The sequence below is a fragment of the Lonchura striata genome, chromosome 1 (assembly GCF_046129695.1).
Source record: "Lonchura striata isolate bLonStr1 chromosome 1, bLonStr1.mat, whole genome shotgun sequence".
Classification (NCBI taxonomy): domain Eukaryota; kingdom Metazoa; phylum Chordata; class Aves; order Passeriformes; family Estrildidae; genus Lonchura; species Lonchura striata.
Genome location: NC_134603.1, coordinates 60,794,311 through 60,814,861, shown reverse-complemented (window position 1 = coordinate 60,814,861; position 20,551 = coordinate 60,794,311). Strand labels below are relative to the sequence as shown.

Sequence of the window (20,551 nt, the reverse complement as noted above, 5' to 3'; positions counted from 1 at the left end):
GGGTGGGGAGCAAAAAGAGCCTTGGCTCTGTGTAAGCTCTGCTCAGCAGTAACGAAAACATCTCTTTGTTACCAACACTGCTTCCAGCACAAATCCAAAGCACAGCCCCACACCAGCTACTGTGACAAAAATTAACTCTGTCTCAACCAAAACCAGTGTAAAGTGGAATCCTGTGCTTCTTTATAAAGAAAATCTTTGGTTTTGTGGGGTAAGGCCAGCATCTTTGCCTCAGTTGACTTTCACAGCCATATAACCATTTCAAGTATTTAAACTCCTTCTGTAATCAAATGCAGCCAGAACATTCTGTATTATGAATATGAACATAAAGGTGACTAAAGCTAAAAAGAAAACAGAATAAAATTTGCTGTAAGTGTTTCCATTTGGTAAACAAGTTTCTTTTACTTTTATTTGACAAATCACTGCATTGGTAATACTCACAAGCGCAAGTCTGGAATACAATTCTCAAAGATGTCCTCTGCTGCTAAGTATTTGATTAACTGGCATCCCATTTATTCAATTAATACATCAATGGTTTGGCATTTTTAAAAGTTAATCCTTTTTGTCCGTTAGTAATTATTATTTAATCCATATATTTCAATATTCCCAATGGTTGGCTTCATTAATTTAAGAAAGGACAGGTAAGTATTTGTTTTCTAAATACTACCTAGTTTGGTTGAGAAATCATGTGATTGACCACAATTTTGAATAGTCTCATGGATGACTTCATAAGCAGGGTAAGAAAGGTCAGTTTGAATACCTGGGTTATTTAGAATTTGTCAATGCTTTTATCATGATTTTATAATTTAATACAGTGGCAGCATAATGGAAAGAAAAGGAAAGCTAGATAAGAGCATTCACTGGACACTAGCTCGGCAAACAGAAGGTTTTATTACCAACTCTGAGATGCTGTATGGCCTTGGGTTGGCATTCTCCTATTTCTTCTTATTTTATCTGTTTGGACTGGAGCTTCTCCTGGGTGGGAACTGAAGGTGCTAATTAGCGTAGGTAGCAAAATGAGGTCCTGATCTCTGTTGTAGCCTCTAGGTGTTGCTATAATACAAATAATTAATCAAAAGACATGTTTCAGTGTCCTCAAAGGGTGTTGCCAATTTTTCCCAGAACCACGCTTAATTTTATACAATTAAACCCCTCTCTCTCCCTCCTCACTACAGCATAACTGAAATTTTAGCTTTGTATATTGGGCAAATGAACATGAATGTGAAAAGTAAAAGTAGGAAAGCTGTAGAAAGAGATTGACTCACCTCTAGTAAAAGTTCCTCATTTTTGGGTGCCTTTGTGATAGTCTCTTGTCCAAGGGTGGTTGCTACTAGAGGAACCTACTCATATATTCCTGACTCAGCCCAGCCTTTGGGCATCACATCCCTTAGCAAGGCCTCTGGTGCTGTTGTGGTTTAGGGGTATGAGCACACAAGGCACACATAAAGACACAAGTGCAGGTTAGATCAGGACATAGACCTGTTCTCATGTCTGAGGACACGAGGCCTTAAAGTAGTTACAAACTGAGATACTTGTAAGTTTAGTAAGGATAAACTTTGTCTTGTAGGGTGAAAGTTCAGACCCTGGTGTGGCTTGATCTCAAGATCTGCATATATTGCTCAAGAGGGAGCTAATATGCAAAACTCGTTGTTATTATTATTAACAATCTTAAGATTCATAGTTTAAATTTTAAAAATATGGCATAGGAAAAAAACCCACAGAAAATAATTTTGAAGAGTTAGCACAACCTTTTGTTTTGTCACATTTCCAAGGAAGGGGCTGCCAATCCTGCAGCCCAGCACACACATCATTTGATGCCACCTCCAGCCGAGCAGCTCCTGCAGAACAGCCCTCGTGGAGGTGTGCCGGAGCCATCGGCACTCGCGGCAATGCCCGGAATAGTGGCAGATGCCTCTCAAAACGGCATTTGTTGGAAATGCATTTGTAGCCAAACAGTTTTGCTGGCAGGGGATAAGCGATCCCTCCTGCAAAGCAATGGCACAGTAAAGAAAGGAGCTGGATGCACATTTGAAGAAAATGATGCAGGTGCCTGCTGGAGCGATGCCTTAGCAGGATTTACGTATTAGCAAAGGGGCTGAATATGGGATGGGAGCTCTGTCATCTTTCTGGCCAGACATAGGTGCTATGAGCCCTGTAGCCAACCAGTCCTGTCTCTGCAGCTTCATCAGCTCTGGATTAACAGCTATAGTCCCTTTTTGTCGTGGAGGAGAAATACAGTGAGGGGTGAATAGTCTCTCTGCTCTGGTCTACATGTGGTTCAACCTCAGGGACAACCATGGTCCAGCTCTCAATATCTAATTGAGATTGCATAACCAGATACTGCAGGCATATATTTATGTAAAAGCTATTTTAATCAAAAGACTAGCCATTAAATTGCCAGTGTTCTTAAGCATGCTTCACCAATTTTTCCACTTTTAAGACTCAAGTAGACAATTTTTTAATGTTTTATAAATGATAAAAAATTCACATCAGATTTTAACAGAATTAAGCATACTTATTCAACACACATGGGGCCTCTGAAAAAAATGTTATTCAATTTAATAATTTTAATTTACATTGTATATGTACATGAGCATTTCTTTCAACCCACAGGTTAACACCACAAAAAAAAAAAAAAAAAAAAAAAAAAAAAAAAAAAAAAGAAAGTACTGTGGTTAGCTGAGTGAAGAAACTCTTGAGACACTGTTGTCTGAAATAAAAGCAAGGCACTCTCCCTTAACACCTGATATATTCCTGAATTCTGCCTAGGCAAAGGCATGTTCACACTGAGAGAGCTCTAAGAATAGTCGTAGATTTATTCTGCATTAACTCTTTCTTTTACCACTGTGACAGGTTGTACTCTAGGATGAATCAGTGTATTGAAGTTGACATGAAGGACAATTGCACAGATGATGGGATTTGGGAGAGTATCACAGCTAAGACTATCTATGGAAGACTGGAGGACACAGACTACGTGAAATCTCACACGGGGCTCTCAACCTGCTTCCTCCCACTCACATTCCACTTAATAAATAAACCTTGCTCAACAAAAAAGCAATTTTACTGTACTATGCTGATTTGCTTCAAAATCCTTGATACGGGCACACTCACAAAAAAGCTCCTGCAAGCCCTTGTCTGGCTGGTGCTCAGCACCTGGCAGGATTTGTCCTTAGATAAAAGTAATTTCTCAAGGGACCTTGTGTCTTACACAAGGAGACAAAAGCAAACATTCTTTTTTTTGGATTTTATGTTTGTATGTTTTTGTATGCGCACATGTGTGTGAGTGTATATATATATATATATATATGTATATATATATATTTAGTATATACAAAAGCAAATTCAGTCAAAATATATTTGTCTTGCTGGTCAGGCTTGTTACAGCAACCTACAAGAAACATTAGCTTCTCTGATATTTAATTATGCTATTATGTTTGCACATAAGCTTAAAAGTCAATACAAAAAGCAATACTTTTCCAAATATTATCTGCAGGTAAACCAGAAATATTAACTATAGTGATTAGAAGTCTGTTTCCCTATTGACACTACTATAAATCTTGATATAAGAATAATTTTTTCATAAAAGCACATCCAAACATAGTAAGTGATAAAATACCAGATTACTTTTTGAAAACCATACAGTGACTCGATATCTGGGTTATCCTTTGCAGCAATTAGGCAATTCATTTGGCATCTGTTTGATTGTATAATTTAATTTCCATATAAACAGCATAGTTTAAAAAAAGACAAAAGCTAGAATGTTTAAAGCTAACAAAAGATACAGTGACATCAGGTTGACATTCAAAAATTTCTTTAGCAAAATGACCAACAAAATTTTGACTTAATACAGTGCATATAAAGTTTTTTAGAACTGAACTTTTTAAATATTATTTGAATTTACCAAAACATGAGCAAGATTTTAATATCAAAGTGCTAAACAGTACTGCCTTAGAAGTCACTGCAAATAAACTGTAAAATAACTCTGCTTGTGATTTGACAGATATTTTATATACAAATGGTTAATAAAAAGACACGCGCACACACACACGCACACAAATATAGGTATATACATATATATACATACACATTATATATATGTATATAGTTTTCCAACTGGTGTATCTGAGTCAGTGTGAACACCCCATTTAATTATCATGTGTAACAGGGTTCCCATGAGCTGGCAGTCATTGCAATAAATACAGGCAAAGCCATTACAATATACCATGCATACAAACATTTATACAAATAAAGACACTATGCAACAAATTATCTCATATTAATATGGCATCAACAGTATAAACATACAAAAAGGAGTACGAACACGGAATGTTTAAACGCAGCCCACTATATCCTTCCTAGCACTTACATTCATACTATTTTACAAGACTTGCTTGTTCTTGAAAACCATCTTCTGTCTGTTTACTAACAAGTTTCTTGTGTTAGAAGTCTAGAACTGAACTATCCCTGATACTGACCCTGTATGCTCCAATCACTACTTACACGGGTTTCCTTAGCTAAGGAACAACTGAGCCACAATTGCTCCCGTGTCTTCCACATACATTTGTCAATAAGTCACGCTACATGGAATCAAGTTTGGAAAACTCTGTCAGGTAAGTTAGTGCATGTAATTTTCTCCCTTGATTTCTTCTGTTTGTTTTCCTAATAAAATAAATTAGTTAATAAACGAGACTTAGTAAGACAGCACTTTAAAAAATTGCACTTGAACATGGGAGCTAACAGCCATTGTCATTTTGCTATATTTGATTTGTATGAAATGTTTAATTGAATGTACTTTGCTAAAAAAGTGAATTTTTGTTTAGATTGTGCTGATGTATGTGCCCTTGATGCAGGAAGTATGCTAAAGGTATCCTCACAAAACACATACTACCCTGGCAAACAACAATTTGCTGTTCTTTCAAACACAGCTTCTACAATTTTACTCCTCACAGACCATGAGGTGTTAAACAACAGATTTAAAACAGTCATGTTAACCTTTTACTGCTGCTGGGATAGCATTGTCCAAAAGTGCCATATTAGCCATTTAAAAAACCCAAATCACACGAAAAAAAACAAAGAACACAACCCCAAACCAGTAAGCCAGTAAGTTTCAGGCCTCAGGTTGTAAGGACAAAGCGCCAGAAAAGACCTCGTGTTAGACTCGGAGCGGCTTTTCTGTTAAGTGAGGGCAGAAATGTTAGCTGTAAGTCACGATCCGTTTGCCTGCTCTGGCGGGCGTTTGCCTCTCAGGAGGGTGGTTTGACTCAGAAGGGTAAGGTGTCCAGAAACAGCCTGTCGATGATGGAAGGGGCTGGCACCAAATCTTCCAGTTTCAGGTAAAAGATGCGCTGCAGTCCCAGTGTGCAGAGAGAACGCAAGTCAGCCAGAACACCCAGTACCTTCGGCTCTGCAGACTCGAGTGGTTGTCCTTTGTTTTGGCAACTGAAAGTTAAGTGATCTTTCAAACTGCTTGTGATCTTGTTGCATAGCTCTTCCACTTTCTTTGGTTCTTTTAATCCATGTCGTTCTGCAAAGCCAGAGGAAAAAAATCACATCAGCATCCCTATCACAAATGGAGAGAATGCGTTTTCTTGGGTGTAACCCAGGTGCATGCGCTGGAACTCGGAGCAAAAAGTGCTCTGAGAGTGTAGATTTCTCAGAACAGCTGGGGTTACATGGAGTTAGTTAACCTTTTTGCCACACAAAATAAGAGAGAGCAAGTGCCCTTTTCTCTTTATCTACTAAAACAGGTGACAGAGATGCTCAGTTATGATTGAAATTCTGGTACAAGGAATCCAAGCATTCTGCGTATCTGACATGATTTTCATGATATGAGGCAGAATTAATTGGGTGATTTTGCAGCAAAACCATCACAGGAGGTGTTTTGGAGATTTCCGTGCTTCCCCACCAGTTGTGAATGCTCAATAACTATGGCAACCATTATTTATTCAGTGAATTCAAGTGGCGATCAATATCCTTAGCTAGCTCCATCAGCGCCCGGCCTAGAATTCCACCAGGAATTTGCAGACACTCTTATAAGAAACTAAAGGCACCTTACTATCCTTTGTTATTTTGATCAGCTGCTGCTTTTTAGTTTATTCATCTTTAAAAGCTCTAAGATAAAAGAAGCCTGGAAGTTAACTATTTTGCTTTGAGTGAGCAATGCCTGAGCAGCTGCTATGCTATCCATCACAAAAACCTCAGCACTCCTAAAAGGAAGGATAGATGGGGTTTATTCCCCTTCAAATATCTTTAAAAAATACTATACTAATGTTAAATGCATTCACAGTTCTTTAAGCATGAGTAGAATCAATCAGATTTGTGATTCATTAAAAGCAGACTTTTTACAGGGGAAAGAATCCTATGTTGTTTGCTTAGTGGATGAACTAAAGTAACAGAACAAAAAAAAAATCAGAAAAAAAATCTCAAATTTGTGGTGTTTTCATTTGCCTCTGACGGAAATACACACGTAAGTAAGAAATGACTTCACAGAAAAGTCATAATAATTTACACATGAAATAGAATTGTGCCAGACCAGATATGGCAATCAAAGAAAATGCAGGTTATATTAAGTCAATTAGATATATAAAGCAGTGACAGCAGTGGATAAGGAGAAATGTGGCAGTTCTTGTGCTTTCTGCTTTTGAAGTCATCTCCTTCCCTGGGCCTCTCTCCCATCCCAGGCAAACAGCAGCCACATTGCACCCATTGTCCCCAAGTCTTGTTCCTCCATGCCAGGAGGAGCAAGCAATAGACATGTCCTCTATTTGTCCCCCAAGGAACAGTGAAAAGAGTACAGCTCTCTTTACTTCCAGAAGCAGGAGTACTGCCTGCACCAGGCACAATGGTGTCTTGCCCAGTCCTGTGTATAAAAACTCCTTGCTCTCCACCTGTTTTGGCTTAGATACTCTTTAAAAACCAATAAAACAAGCAGGATTCAATGAGGGCAGTCAGAAATGCAAAGGTCTAGTTTTCCACTGATAGTCACCCATTTTACACTTTTTTTTTCAACTGTATTTACTTAAGCAGAGTTAGCTCCTGAATATACTGGTTTGGGAGCAGAATCAGAGAGCTGTGCAGACATGGACATCTCTGTCCAGAAGCTGCTGTGCTCACTCATTTAAGTACTATCAATCTGCCCTGTTGTTTCAAAGCAACACTTATCCAGCCAGTGACATCTGCTTCAGACATCATTTCCACCTTGCAGGAATTAAAAACCCTAGGTATCCTAAGTGCCTTGTTTACATTAAAACATGAGAAGTCAATGAATATTTAAAGCCTTTCCAGTAAATGGTGTATAGTGTAATTACGTAAGCATTAACTATACAGGTCACTGAGAGTAAATACTTAGACAGATTCTGCCATTAAAAATCTTGGCAGATAAATATTTTATACAGGTTGGAAAAGCTGTAGGGCCTTTTTTTTTTTTTTTTTACCACTAGCCTACTGAGAGAAACTGCAGGACATTAAATTAATCTTACAATCTTTGAAGAGTGCCCATCTTTTAATCTATTTTGTTTCCTAGCTGTGTAAGTGAAGATATTTTGTAGATGTAAGGAGCTGGAATACTAGAATGGATCCAAAACCTGACTACAAATTAGCAGAGCACATTTTCAAACCACTGCCTCAGTAGGTGTATACCTTGCTACAGAGTATGAAAAATTATCTCTGTCTCTGGAGCGTGCTGCAACTTTGTTAGCGTTTCCAGCCAGAACTAAACAGCTTGCCTCCCACTGACAAGTTCAGAAGGTTTCATGAAAAAATCATGTGTTTTTGTGAATAGCCATGAAATGTACAAGGCAAAACACTATGTGTGTAAAGATTATCATATTAGTGGCCTTACTTTACATAATAAAATCATGGAAATTCAGAATTAAGAGATACTCTGTCCTTAAAGTCTGGGGCTACAATATTAAAGCAGTCCCTGATAAACCATATTGTCCTCCCCTGAGTAATTGCCATACAATGGCCTTTTCTACTTGTAAATCTCCAAAAGCGTTAATTCCTCATGCCTGGAGCTGCCTCTAGGGGCTTTAGTCTTAAACTCCTCAGGCATCCATAGAAAGTCAAAGCCATCTATTTGGAAGGACACTGAATAGACCAGCACTGCCACTGTAGTTTCTGGTGGTACAACACAACTATTTTCTGAAGAACACACTCATCTAAGAATAGGTTCCTCGGTAGACTTGAGGCATCTAGGGCCTAATTAACTCAAAGATTTAGATTGAACAGGAGTCAAATAACAGGAAACACATTTTCTTGCCTTTTTCACATGCCCTGTTCTGTTTGCACAAAGAAAGTGCACAGTCTTTCTTATCCAACCTAAAGGGAGCAGCATGAGGCCCCTGTGCTAGAGGGTATACAGTGGCACTGAAGCCAAGGGCCTCATTCTCTGTCTTCCACAGGATGGTCTTATCCACATGGGAATGATAAGGCCAAGATTTTTCCCAAGAAGTACAGCTGGCCAAAATAAATAGGTTTTCTTTAACTGATTGAGGAGATGTGTAAATATTATCGTAGTCAGACTTTCTTATAATGACAGAGGCACGTGTAAAGCTAATACAAGATTTCTCAGCCTGTAACAAAGCAAGATTGTGTTTTAGGATATCATTGATTTTTGTGAGAAAAATAGTGATTTATGGCAAAAATGCTATCAAAAAAACTCATCACAAGTCTTACGTCTGAAGCTCTGCAAACTTAGCTTATACTGGTAAACTGAACACAGCAGTTTTTTACATATTTTTCCTTTTCCCAGGAAGCTGAATGTGGTTTTGTGGTATCATTACACTGATTGGCAAAAACTCAACAAGAAGAAAGTAAAGACCCTAACCCCTGACCTGAGGTAGATCATGCCAGGGTCAGGCAGACTGAGCACTATCTTTACAGAAAATGCCTCTCAGAGAATGTGAGTACCTCAAAGACCTTGGGCTCTGCACTCTGTGTCACAGGGTATCACTTTTAGCCTCAATTAATTCTGAGGTGTCCAGAAACGCAAGGGATGAACACTGCAGTCTTAAAATAGGCCTCTTGATTTTCTTGGTTTCGATGTAGTTATGTGATTTTCTCTTCCCCCTTCACATTTCTCTTCCTCTTCTATAACTCAAATAAGCACAAGGCTCAGTTGCCTACAGCTTTCTTGTGCACACACTGCTACACAGGAATATTGCAAGCGGGCAGATCCAAGAGTCTCCTTTCCTGTTGCAGTCTGGCCCATATTTATCCTGCCTAGCTCTCAGACACTTCACAAGGGTCCCCAACCTTGGTGCACAGACCTCACAAACTCTTCCTAACACTAGTGTAAAGATGGGCATTTTTAGAAGATTATTACAATTTTAGGTGCATGAATCATCTTCTGGAAGTGCCCTGTATTCTCCATCAGGTGACCAAGGTACCTGAAGTCAGGTGAGATGAGTGGCCACACAGAATACCATAGTTTGCTCCCTCTTTTATGAAAACCACAATACAACACAGAAATTGCTGGTTGCTGTAGAAGCAAAGAGTTCTTGTCTCAACAAAGAGGTGGGAGTGTAAAAGGAGGAGTGAGTACTTTACTTTGACGCTGACAGTATTTCCCTCAGCTAAGTGGCAGGGGGAAGGCAGACAATGCAATCTGGAGGGTTTTTTTTTTATAACTAGCTCTCCTACACTCCTCCAGTCTGCCACCTGCTTGTATGTAGACCCAGCACATGAAGCACCCACTCCAGAGGATATCCTGGCAAGAGGACTGAAGGAGATCTGCTGCTGAAGAGTAGGTAAGTTTCAATTCCATTGGGAGGTTGGACAAAGTAATGTTCAGAAGGAACTGCAGCATACTCATACTCTTTTTAGCCACACTGGTCTCATCACTGTTTCTTGGTATGACTGATGGTGCTAAAAATTCTGTTTATAAACTGGAACAGAAAGCCCAACAGCAGGAAGACAAACACAAACTCCTAATTAATTGAAACCTCACAATATTCTTCAGTGGTCTGGTGCCAGTCTAACAAAGCATTAGGAGTGTAAATAAGCCCAATACATACAGTGGTTCTGGGCTGGTCTGTAACACACTTAAAATAAAACATATGGTGAAAGAGCTTGGCTGAATGAGGGCTAGCATGCTCTGTATTCAGAAGCATCCCACTGAGAGTGTCAAGTGGGCAAAATAATAATGGTTTGATGTGGATAGAGAACGGAAGGGGCAGAGAGGAAAACATAATCAACAAGAAGAATGAGAAAGAGAAAACTCTAGCAGTTCTAGAGCAGACAAAAATTTGAGGCTGAATTAGAATGTGCCCTTCAGATGATCTGTACTGGATTCTCAGTCTTTCTATTTACACTCTGATTGAAAAAAAACTAACAAATGGTCATTTGGGAAGTTTAGGAAGCATTTTAAAGCACAGGCTGAGTTAGTATCTAGTCTACTCTGCAAAGCTGCATCCTCAACACTGCCTAGTCCATCATGGAGTGACTGTGCAGGAACGCTTGCGATCCATGAACACTCTAAACTCATAGAAATCCTCTGTGTGGAATTAACAACAGAACTTGATCCAAGATGACCAGCATTTCCTTTCCATGTTGGTGCCCTTCGTTAGCTCACTAGATGCTACATACCAACAGAATAAGTAATCCAAAGGAGAACATGAGAGATAATTTTTCTACTTTCATAGGCATGTAAGGTGAGCGTCATGTGTTGTTTCCCACTTACTTTCTTCTGGGTGATGCTTAGAGCAACACTCATATGCTGCGGAGGAAGTTGTGTCCAGCCTTTCTAAACCAACTAAAGGAAGTTAAAAAAGAGAAGAGAGACAGAGAGAGGAAGATCCTAAAGGAGCACCTTACAGTAAAAAGATGTGCTTTGGCATGACAGAGTTCTAAGTTAACTGTTTGCAAGCCCCCACAGTAAAGATGCAAATTCCTTCATTCTGGGTGCTCTTTTAAGCGGATGTCTTATCTGAGAGGACGGGAAAATTCATCAGTAATCTGACATAATGCTTTTCCTTCTAGGCAACATACCACAGATATCCAGGACATATAAAAGAGATAGAAAAAGCAAAAAATATATGGACTTTCTAATGGATTATATAATACAAAATATTGTACAAAAATCAGTTTTACCCAAAGCAAGCAATGTAGAGAACTACACTGAAAAGAGAAGAATGACCCTACATGCCTATATGCATCCTGTGCTGTCATCTGCAGCTGTGGTTGGGAGAGAACATGGAGCTTTGCAGCTCCAAACAAGTCAGCAGGGCTAATTGAAGGTCACTGGAACTACTGGAGCTGTTACTGGGGAGACAATCTGACATCCCAAACTGAAGGAACAGCCTTCAGTATATCTTAAGACACTGGGACCAGTGGAACATCTTTTAGTCTCCAGCACTGAATTTTACATTTATTCCCTCTTCCTTCACTGGGAGACATATATTAGTTGTCCCTGTCACTCTTGAAGAACACAGGCAGAAAGAGAGTAGTGACTCCTCTTACTCTTCTCCCTCAGCAAAATTGCCAAAGATTGGTAGTATTTAAGAAGGTTTGCTTTCTAAGTGCACATCTTTGTTTGGGCTTGGGACAGCACTCATTAAATCAAGAAGAATTAACAGGTCATTATTCTCAGAAGGAATTTTATCTGGAAAGAAAATTCTTGAATTTAATGCTACCTAAATTGCTGCACAGTATTAAAACAGGCTATGACTATTACAGATCACAGGACTGTTATCTTGGAGTTGATTTTTTGTTTACTTGGTTTTTTTGTTTTCTGGGTTTTTTGTTTGTTTCATTTGATTAAGCCATCAAGCCATCAAATAGCCATCAGCTATTAATGTGATAATCAAGAAAATTTTGTTCAAGGCAGCATTCTGGTTTTGCAGTGTTGTTTCTAAAGGCAAACAACTAGAAAGTTTTCTCACTCCTTATTTTGAAGCAGATATCAATGAAATAGATATCCACCTGGAACAAGGGAGAACCATGGTCAGATTCCCTTCCTGTTGGAATCAGACCAGAGATAGGGCCTTGGGTGTCCCTCTGACCACCAGCTTGTCCACAAATCATCAGACACAACAGCCATTCTGTGGCCTGTGAAATATATCAAGTTGCCTTAAGACAAAAGACAGTGGTACTCAATAGTTGGATATCCTATGTTCTGGGAAAGGTTGCTCTTCCTTGGTCTGACTCACAGAAAGGGCTTGAAGCAGAGTTTGCCAACTACCCATTGCTTTCAACAATCCATTACAGAAGAAAAGGATGTCTTCCCCAGAGATAAAGAAGGGCACCTAAACCACCCATCTAAATCTAAGCCAAGCCTCAGAACAATGTTTAAAATTTTTCAACATTTCAGATTCTTCAGGTTTTATCTTTGCAAGTTTTCTCTATATTATTTTTTCTCTTTTGGTCTGACTAGCTGAAAACCATCACATGGCTTGTCATACTCAAACTGAAGGGAGGAGACAAGAAGCCATTTCTTGTGGGATGCACATCTGAGCTAAATCTCAATGTTTTCCTGAATAAAAAATTCCAATACACTAGCTAGAATCACCTGATTTCCTCTTACATGTTTTATTTTTAATATTGTTCATCATTATACAATGCTATCCGTTTTCAGGTGACCAAATTTCTGGCTGAGTCCCTGAGTTAGCTAACTGCCCTTGGATATCTGAAACCTGTGAATATAAGTCACTACAGCTTTGGTCTAATTTAGATCACATGAAAATACATGCTGTCCTTAGACAAAATCAGCAGAGATATACCAGCCTCACGAAATAAAAGAATAAGCAGAAAACAACATTAATTTTAAATACCATCTCACACAGGAGAAAAAAAATCAAGAGAAGCTTGACAAACAGAGAAAAATCTTAAAGCTTCTGAACAGAAATTGAACAGAAATTGTCTCCTTTTAAAGGCAACAACTGCTTCCATTCATTTAGAAACTTTGAGAAGACAAGCACAATATAGCAAACTCCTGTAAGTGCTGTGATCAAGGAAAGGAAGAAATGTGGGATGTATGCAATTAAAACCTATTTCTAATTATCCTAAGGTGAACTGAGCCAGCCACTGGACAACACTGTCTCCTTATGTAAAGGGCAAACAAGCAGTGCTTAACTGAACAAATTACCATGTTAAAACAGAAAATGGTTTTGTAAGGGCAGTAAGTTTTCCTCCTATACATTTGCTTTTGCTACATTCACATAACTTTCTGGGAATCCTGTTCATCATCCTGCAGACTCTCAGCCTCCAGGAGGATAAGCAAGAACATACTACCTATGGCTACCTAAAAAAAAGACATATCTCATATATAGTAAGTAATCTAAATCACTCAGATGTGTGCTATATGTATGTATATATATATAAGTACATATGCCTGGATATAAATATAGAGAGGGACAGCACCTGCCCTTGATTTAGTTATATAAATGCATATACATACATAAATACATTATGTATGTATATAAGTATACACACACATACACATATATGTAGGTGTTTATAGTACATATATGTAAGTAGGTGTGAACATATGCTAGTGCATGTATATATGCAGTAGAAAAAAAATAAATTTGTAAAGTTCTTTCTGACTTTAACATGCCACTCATTTTGATGATTTTTTTTTACAGAGTAAAGCAGCTCCACTTAGTTATTCTGATCTTAAATGTTTTATCAAAGAAACCAGAGCCTGGATCTTAAAGTACCCTTTCCAACTGCAGAAGAAATTAACAGAAATTAAAAAAAAAACCCTGAAAATACTTAAGAAACAAAGAGCTACATACATACAATAACCCTTCACCAAAATGCAGGAAGGCAGCGTACTGTGCAAACTCTGAACACAAAATCTTGGCCCCACAAATGCTAGCAAGAATTGGCCAATTTTATTTTATCTGTCATTTTATCTCAGGGTTGCCCTGACATCACTCTCATCCCAGGTAAAATGAAGACTACAGCTGGTGTTGCTGGGGCCACTGCCTGCATAGTGCATGCCTGAAATACAGAAGGAAATCAATATCTATCCCAGTGGAGCTTATACGCATCCCTGGGAAGATCCAGCTCAGGGCACACTGATGCCCTGTCTCACACTGATGACACGGTTGCACTGTTAAACTGTTATCAGTTTTTCTGATATGAGTGTGAGGCTCTTTGAGGAGATGACTCCTGCTCCAAATTCTGCTATGTGGTTGTCAGACACGCTTTCTCCCAACTCCTTCTGCTGCATCAGCCGTGACTCTTCTATTGCAAGATGCCCAAGGTATCCTGGGCTGTATTGTTTCAGGAATGCAAAAATTACACCTTAAAAGGTTATCTTCCCCTATTTTGTACTTACTGGACAGATTTGGAAGATTCTGACATTAGTTTCCTGCTGTTCAGCCCAGCAAGCAGAAAGGGTCATACAGTCACATGCACACCCAAAAGCTTTTGTACAACTGCAGAATGTGACTTTTTTCTCATAATTTGCTGATTTTCCTCTCTCAGAAAAGCAGTACATGGAATATCTAGGCTAGCCTGGCTACCAAATGCAGCGTGCCTGCCCTCATGGAGCACTCTTTCTGGTCTAGCCATTTTGCTGAGAGATGAGCTATGCTAGCTGTACAGCTTCTAGGTCTCAAGCTGTCTTGATATTACTATTCCTACACTGAAGACCTAGCTCTGGTAATTTTGTTAAGATTTTTTTTTATGGGACTTCAGCAAGTATCTTGAATATTTTTGTAGGAGCTACGAAGCAGTTTGCTTTTTAGAGATGACTCCAAGAAAACAATGAAGCTGCAAATAAATAGTTAGATTACATTTTAAGAGGGGTGTCTGACAGCCTAATGCTAATCCACAATTTCAATATGGTCATGCTAGTGCTTAAAACTCATAATTACTTCACCCTCAATATAGCTAAATTAACTGAAATTGTTTGAATCTACAATAAAGCAAAGCACTAGAGTCTTAAGCTTTCTGTTAACAAAGAACACTTACCTGTAATCATAGTTAGAGCTGATAGACTTGCTAAGGCTGGGATATCAAGGTTAAGGCTCTTTAAGTTTAAGGAAAAGTCTTTAATAGAGTCGAGCCACTCCCCAAATCCACGAAGGCACTGAAGTCTATGAAGCACGAGTCCATTGCAGAATACAAACTTATCCTCAGCAGTATCAGACCTCAAATAAAAACAATTGAAAAAATTATAAATGCATCTTCTACTTTACAGAAAAATGCATAACCAGTATTGAGGCATCTGTCATTTAAAATCCAAGGCATATTATCCCGAGACATATGTGGGCATTCACGTTTGACAATATGTTTCTCCCTTGGGGCCAAAGTACAACAAACAAGCTTCTGTGATTTCTTACTTGGTAGAGTTATAAGCCTGAGGTTAGCTGCAGCATGTGGTGTAGACTGTCTAATTAGTTAAGATTTTAGTCCTGCCCAAAGGCATAAACAGAGAAGACATTTTGCATTAAATACTGTATGTTTGAACCAAAGGAATACTGAGTGCATTTTGACATACAAAACTAATAAAAAGAGATAGGTTCTGCAGCTCTCAGCATTTACTTAGTATCATCTGCATTTTTCAGATTGTAAAAATTGGCAGGGAGAAAATAATGGAGAACACACACAGTAATGCAGGACAATGCACATAACTGCATAAACTCTTTTATATGAAAACCTGTGTGCAAGAGAGAAATTACAGCCAAGCTCTCATCTTTTTCCCTCTCTATTACTAATATTTTTGCTAAAAAACACATTAAAAGGTCATTTTCAACTTAAATAAACATGGGCATAACTGAAATCACCAGTCTGCAATTTTGCCAGTTCCTGAAAGTGGATTTGGTAGTGTCTTAGCTAGTACTAGACTGACAAAGCATCTCACTCTATTAAGTGACTTGGTATTAATAAGAAAACCAATCCAAACAAGATTTTAAATCTTCCTCATCCCTTTCAAAAACAGATTACAAAGGGAAAAGAAAAAACTTTCATACTTGGAGTGCATTTCTATATTTCATACTTATGAGTAAGGAGCAGACTTGCTCAAATAGTACCTGAGGATCAATTTTGATTACTATGTAGGAGAAAAATGGGACAGATCAAATAAAAGAAGCACATTGGTGACATCCATGATCTCTTTTTAAATCACCTTCTTGATTTTTCCCACAGTGTAAAACAAATTAAACACCATATCCTTTGTGTGCAAACATTGCTGATTTTTTTTTGGTGCCTTTTTCTTGGTACAAATGACAATGTTCAAAGACAGTGCCATATTTATTCCTTAAAAATATTCAGATGGGTGATTTTTCACATCATCTTAAGAGAAAATTAAATAAATAGTTACCTGATGGAGAGTCTTAGTACAAACAGCTCCAAAAAAGCTGATTCTATGAGTAATGTCTGATCTTCTTTTGGGAGGTCAGTAAATCCTGGGATTTTTTCTGCCCAGCCTCTAGTTATGTCAATGGAGGCAGTCAGAAGATTATAGAACTGTTGTACATGTTCTGCATCTGTGCCTGCAGCAGCCTGATCAGTGGAACAGTACTAAAATGAAAGCCACAGAAAGCAAAGTTATATGCATTTAAGGGCATTCTGTGAAACATACAGCATTATTTGCCCGACAACATTTCCTTCTGTGGCAAAGCTGGTATTATTTATAAAGACATAAAAAGTAGGTCTACATCTACCTACTTATTTAGTTACCTACAGGCATTTTGCTATTCAGATAGGTATTACAAAAATATTTCCATATGTATAGAAGTAATTTCAAATTTATAACTAATATATAATATCACATTTTACAAGTACCTATATGCTATTAGTAAACAGAAATAGAAGGTTGGTGGGTAGGCTAATTTGCATCACACTAGAAGAGGAACATTATTTGGCTTACTACAATGAAACACTTTTCCCATTGATGAATTTGTCTCAGTGTGTCAGAAATGCAGATTTCTTCCAAAACCTCACAAAGTGCATTTTATCTGACAGTGATAGAGACACATAAGATAAATCACACTTTATCTGACACATGCAGCATTGCTTCATTTGAATACAGAATTGGTTCAAAGTAAACCAGCTGCCCCATATCACCTCTTATCCTTCAAATTGAAGCATTTGAGGTTCAGCAGAACCTATTATCCTGCTTATGTGGCCATAACTCTTCCAGGCAACCATTTGACAGTCTCAGCTTGCTCAGCTTCCCTGTGACCCTCTGACAGCTCCCTCCCCACTATCTCCTACTTCATCACCAGTGGATCCCTGTCACTCCTTTGACACTGCTCTCTCTCTCTTGGCAGAATATAAAAACAGGGGCTTTTGTGGCTTAGTCCAATTCTGTGCTTGGAAAGTGCTGCTGTTTTTTTTGAGCAGGTACTGAATAATGTGGCATTTATTGTAGTAACATCCTCATCATCAGACATCTGCTGGGTTATTTCTGGGAGAGACTTCATATCCACTCTCTCTTACAGGTTCAGACACAGAAAGGCTGAGGTAGTCTCCACAGCTAAAAGAAGCCTGCATACCCTTTGGGAACAGCTTCCCACATGCACTTAGGCTTGAGTCCATCAGCCCAAAGGCCACTCTTAACAACTTTCCAAGCCAGAGTGGAAGCAGGGAAAAACTCTTTTCCCATCAGTAACAGTGGTCTGGCAGCCTGGGAGGACAATATTACAACCATGGGCTGCAGGTATCACCTAAGTTGCTAACTGCCACCCAGAAGTCACCTCTGTGCAGCATGGAGAGATGGGGCAGTAAGCAGAACTTCTCAGGTAGCTGTCCTGTACTCTGCCTCTCCTGGCTGGAGCTGGTTGCTATTGGTAGGTAAGGGATAAAGTACACAATTGTCAGAGTTGCTGACTGATGGGAGAACTACAGCAACCCTAGATACCTCTGTCTGTGTCTGGGTCCTGGTACTAGCCCTTAGTGATTCTGTTCTGCTTACCCAACACTAACTGCATGAGTTTCTCACAGTGAGTTCCAGATCACATCCCTAATCAGCTAGTGAAACAGGTGCAATCCTTCTTATAAAGTTCATGCAGAGATAAATTTTGCCTCAGCTGCTCCAAAGGATCCTATGACATTGAGACAGGTAGAGGCCACAATACAAAGAAGATAGGGAGCAGCAGTAGAAAAATCTGTATGCTGCATCATATTCATGTGTTCAGACCCCCGCTTGAATGGAGCAGCTAAGGATGCTCAAGCAGCAAGAATCAACTACCCCTGGCACTGAACTGCAGCAAGATGCACCCAGGTAATTAATGGGTAGAAAAAGACAATTTACTTTTTCAGAGACCACACATGTTCTGGACCTTCTAGAAGTGACCATGCAGAGCAAGCCACAACAAGTGTGCATTTTGGCTCTGGGAGATGTGTTTTGCTACACACACGGGCTGACCTATGCCTCTTTCTTACTACACAAGGAAACGAAAACAGGCTGATGGAAACTCCTGCCTCACAACAGGTACTGCTAAGCCAAGATATATTCTTGATCCTTTGAGCAGTAAAGAAGAAGGAAAACAAAAGGAAAAGAAAAAAGGTACTACTCATTCTGAATGGGTTCATTCTAAATACAACTCATCACAACTCAGTAATTATGCCAGGTGTTAATTTTTTCCCAATATTTATAAAACATTCCTTTGGCAAAAGTAAGGCAAAGCTTTCACATTTTCTAATGAAGCTGAATGCTGCATTATGTCATGTAACTGTGAATGTACAGTGTGGTATACCCCACGCTGGGCACTGCATCAAATTAAATGCATCTAAAAAAATTATAACGTGTATATTTTAGCAAAGTCTATCCCACGAGGGCAATTTTAGAAGAAAAGTAAAAGATTACACGGAATTGTATAATTTTCAGCTGCTGCAATACATCACTGCTCACTATAAAGTATTAGCACTTACAAAGAGTTCTTAAAATAAAATATTATTTACTTGTAACAGACTTAGGAGCATACAAGTAACATAAACAATATGTATTTTTATGTTTCATGCAGACAATTGTGAGGTTTTATCATGTTCATTTCATGGAGAAGAAGTGATATTTGACCTAACTTGTGACCAAGACAGCTGGCAATCCTGCCCTTGGTCAGGAGGCCACAGGACGAAAGGGCTCCCTCTGATCTGCATTTCTAAACCTGCCCTATGCAAACTGGAGGCAAACCAGGAGAAAGACAAAATACAAAGCTCTGCCCCCTTCCATTCCTTGGAGCGCCTTTGGGAATTAAATGAAATATGACTGTTGCTTAAGGAGGGGGTTGCATGTGTAGCAAGAAACATTAACTTTTATGTTATATCTGAAGAGATTTGGAAAGCCTGAGGTTGGGAAGCCCAATAGCACAACTTAGCTCTGCCCTTTGCCTGCTTTCATCAGTCCTTCATCCACGGCTACAGCTGCAAAAGCCTAACAATAACTTCTCTGCACAGACGAAAGCCTACACTCATTTTTCCAAAAGCCATGATATGTGCCTAATTTTGTGGCCCAGGAAAGGGGGGAATATTGCCTAAAAGCTGCACTCCCCCTCTGAAAAGGCAACATTTCTATTTACATTGGTGCCTACTCTGCATGAATAAGAATGGCAAGGGTCTGTTTCTCATCTCACTTCCTTAAAAGCGTAAACTCAGGGAATTGTACCAGTAAACAGGTGTGAGACCAGAGTAGGGCCCTTGGCAATTGCCTTTTGAAACCAAGTACCTAAATATACCACTGCTGTGGACTGGTAAGTTAAAACCAGTGCTAGATGAAAAGCAGCCATGTTCTGAACAGAATTGTTTCCAATGTTTTGGTGTAAAGTTTGTAGCTTATGTAATTTATTTTTGGTTTTGTTTTCTTCCTGGGTTGTTCATGTGTGTGTGTGTCTACAGGGTTTTCTGAAAGGAAGGGATACACGCTTTTCTCCGAAACTTTTATCAGTCGTTTTAAGACAGTCAAGATATTACAGCTTGTAAACACAAAGACCGTGCTAAACATTAAGGTCATATCTGCAGCAGTGTCAGGGCTGACTCCAAAGCCAGGTTTCCAGATCTGCCCATTTGTGGTGCTCAGCAGGATCACAGCCTAGCTGAATGTACCATAAGTTACAGTTTACAGCTACAGGATTATTCTTCATAGGAATATTTTAGCATTGCAGTGTGTTTACGGCATGTTTCATTAAATTCATTAAATTCAGTTACTTTTGCTCTTTACACAGCATTTGTTTTTTGATCTCCCTTAACTTTTAAAAGTAAGTATAAGGGTCTATGGAAAACATAAGAATCTACTAATTTCTTATAGAATATTTTTGTTATTTCAGTACCACTGGGCATAACAGACTATTATATATTTTAGTGCAAAGAAAAACGTAGATATTAATAGGTTCTAACAGATAATCATACTTAATCTTTTAGCTACCGAGACTAAATTAATTTACTGTCAATCATATCCTCCCTGTAACATCCAACAATTGTTCAACAATTAAATTTGTGTGCTGTTTTCATTAAAAGATAAAGAATTACTGTAGGACAGAAAAAAGTCACATAAAAGTACATAATTTTTGTTCAGTTTTCTATAAATGCAAAAGAACTTTATATCGATAAAGAAATACAACCCATGGCCTCTCGACTCCTGCAATTCTGTGGAACCCAGAAGATT

At 38.7% G+C, this 20,551-nt stretch overlaps 1 protein-coding gene across 3 annotated transcripts in view; it reads right to left on the bottom strand.

Annotated features, from left to right (window-relative positions):
• Positions 1-360: 360 nt before the first annotated feature.
• Positions 361-20,551, bottom strand: part of NR4A3 (nuclear receptor subfamily 4 group A member 3) — a 31,508-nt gene continuing 11,317 nt past the window's right edge. For 2 of the 3 annotated variants that reach the window (XM_021528679.2, XM_021528678.2), the window contains 3 exons: positions 16,271-16,470; positions 14,920-15,098; positions 361-5,521 (listed from right to left, as the gene is read on the bottom strand). In XM_021528679.2, coding sequence (XP_021384354.1) covers positions 5,259-5,521; positions 14,920-15,098; positions 16,271-16,470 — 642 coding nt within the window. In that variant the 3' untranslated portion in view covers positions 361-5,258. The remainder of the gene's footprint in view (positions 5,522-14,919; positions 15,099-16,270; positions 16,471-20,551) is intronic. The other variant, XM_077784698.1, reaches the window with a different exon arrangement.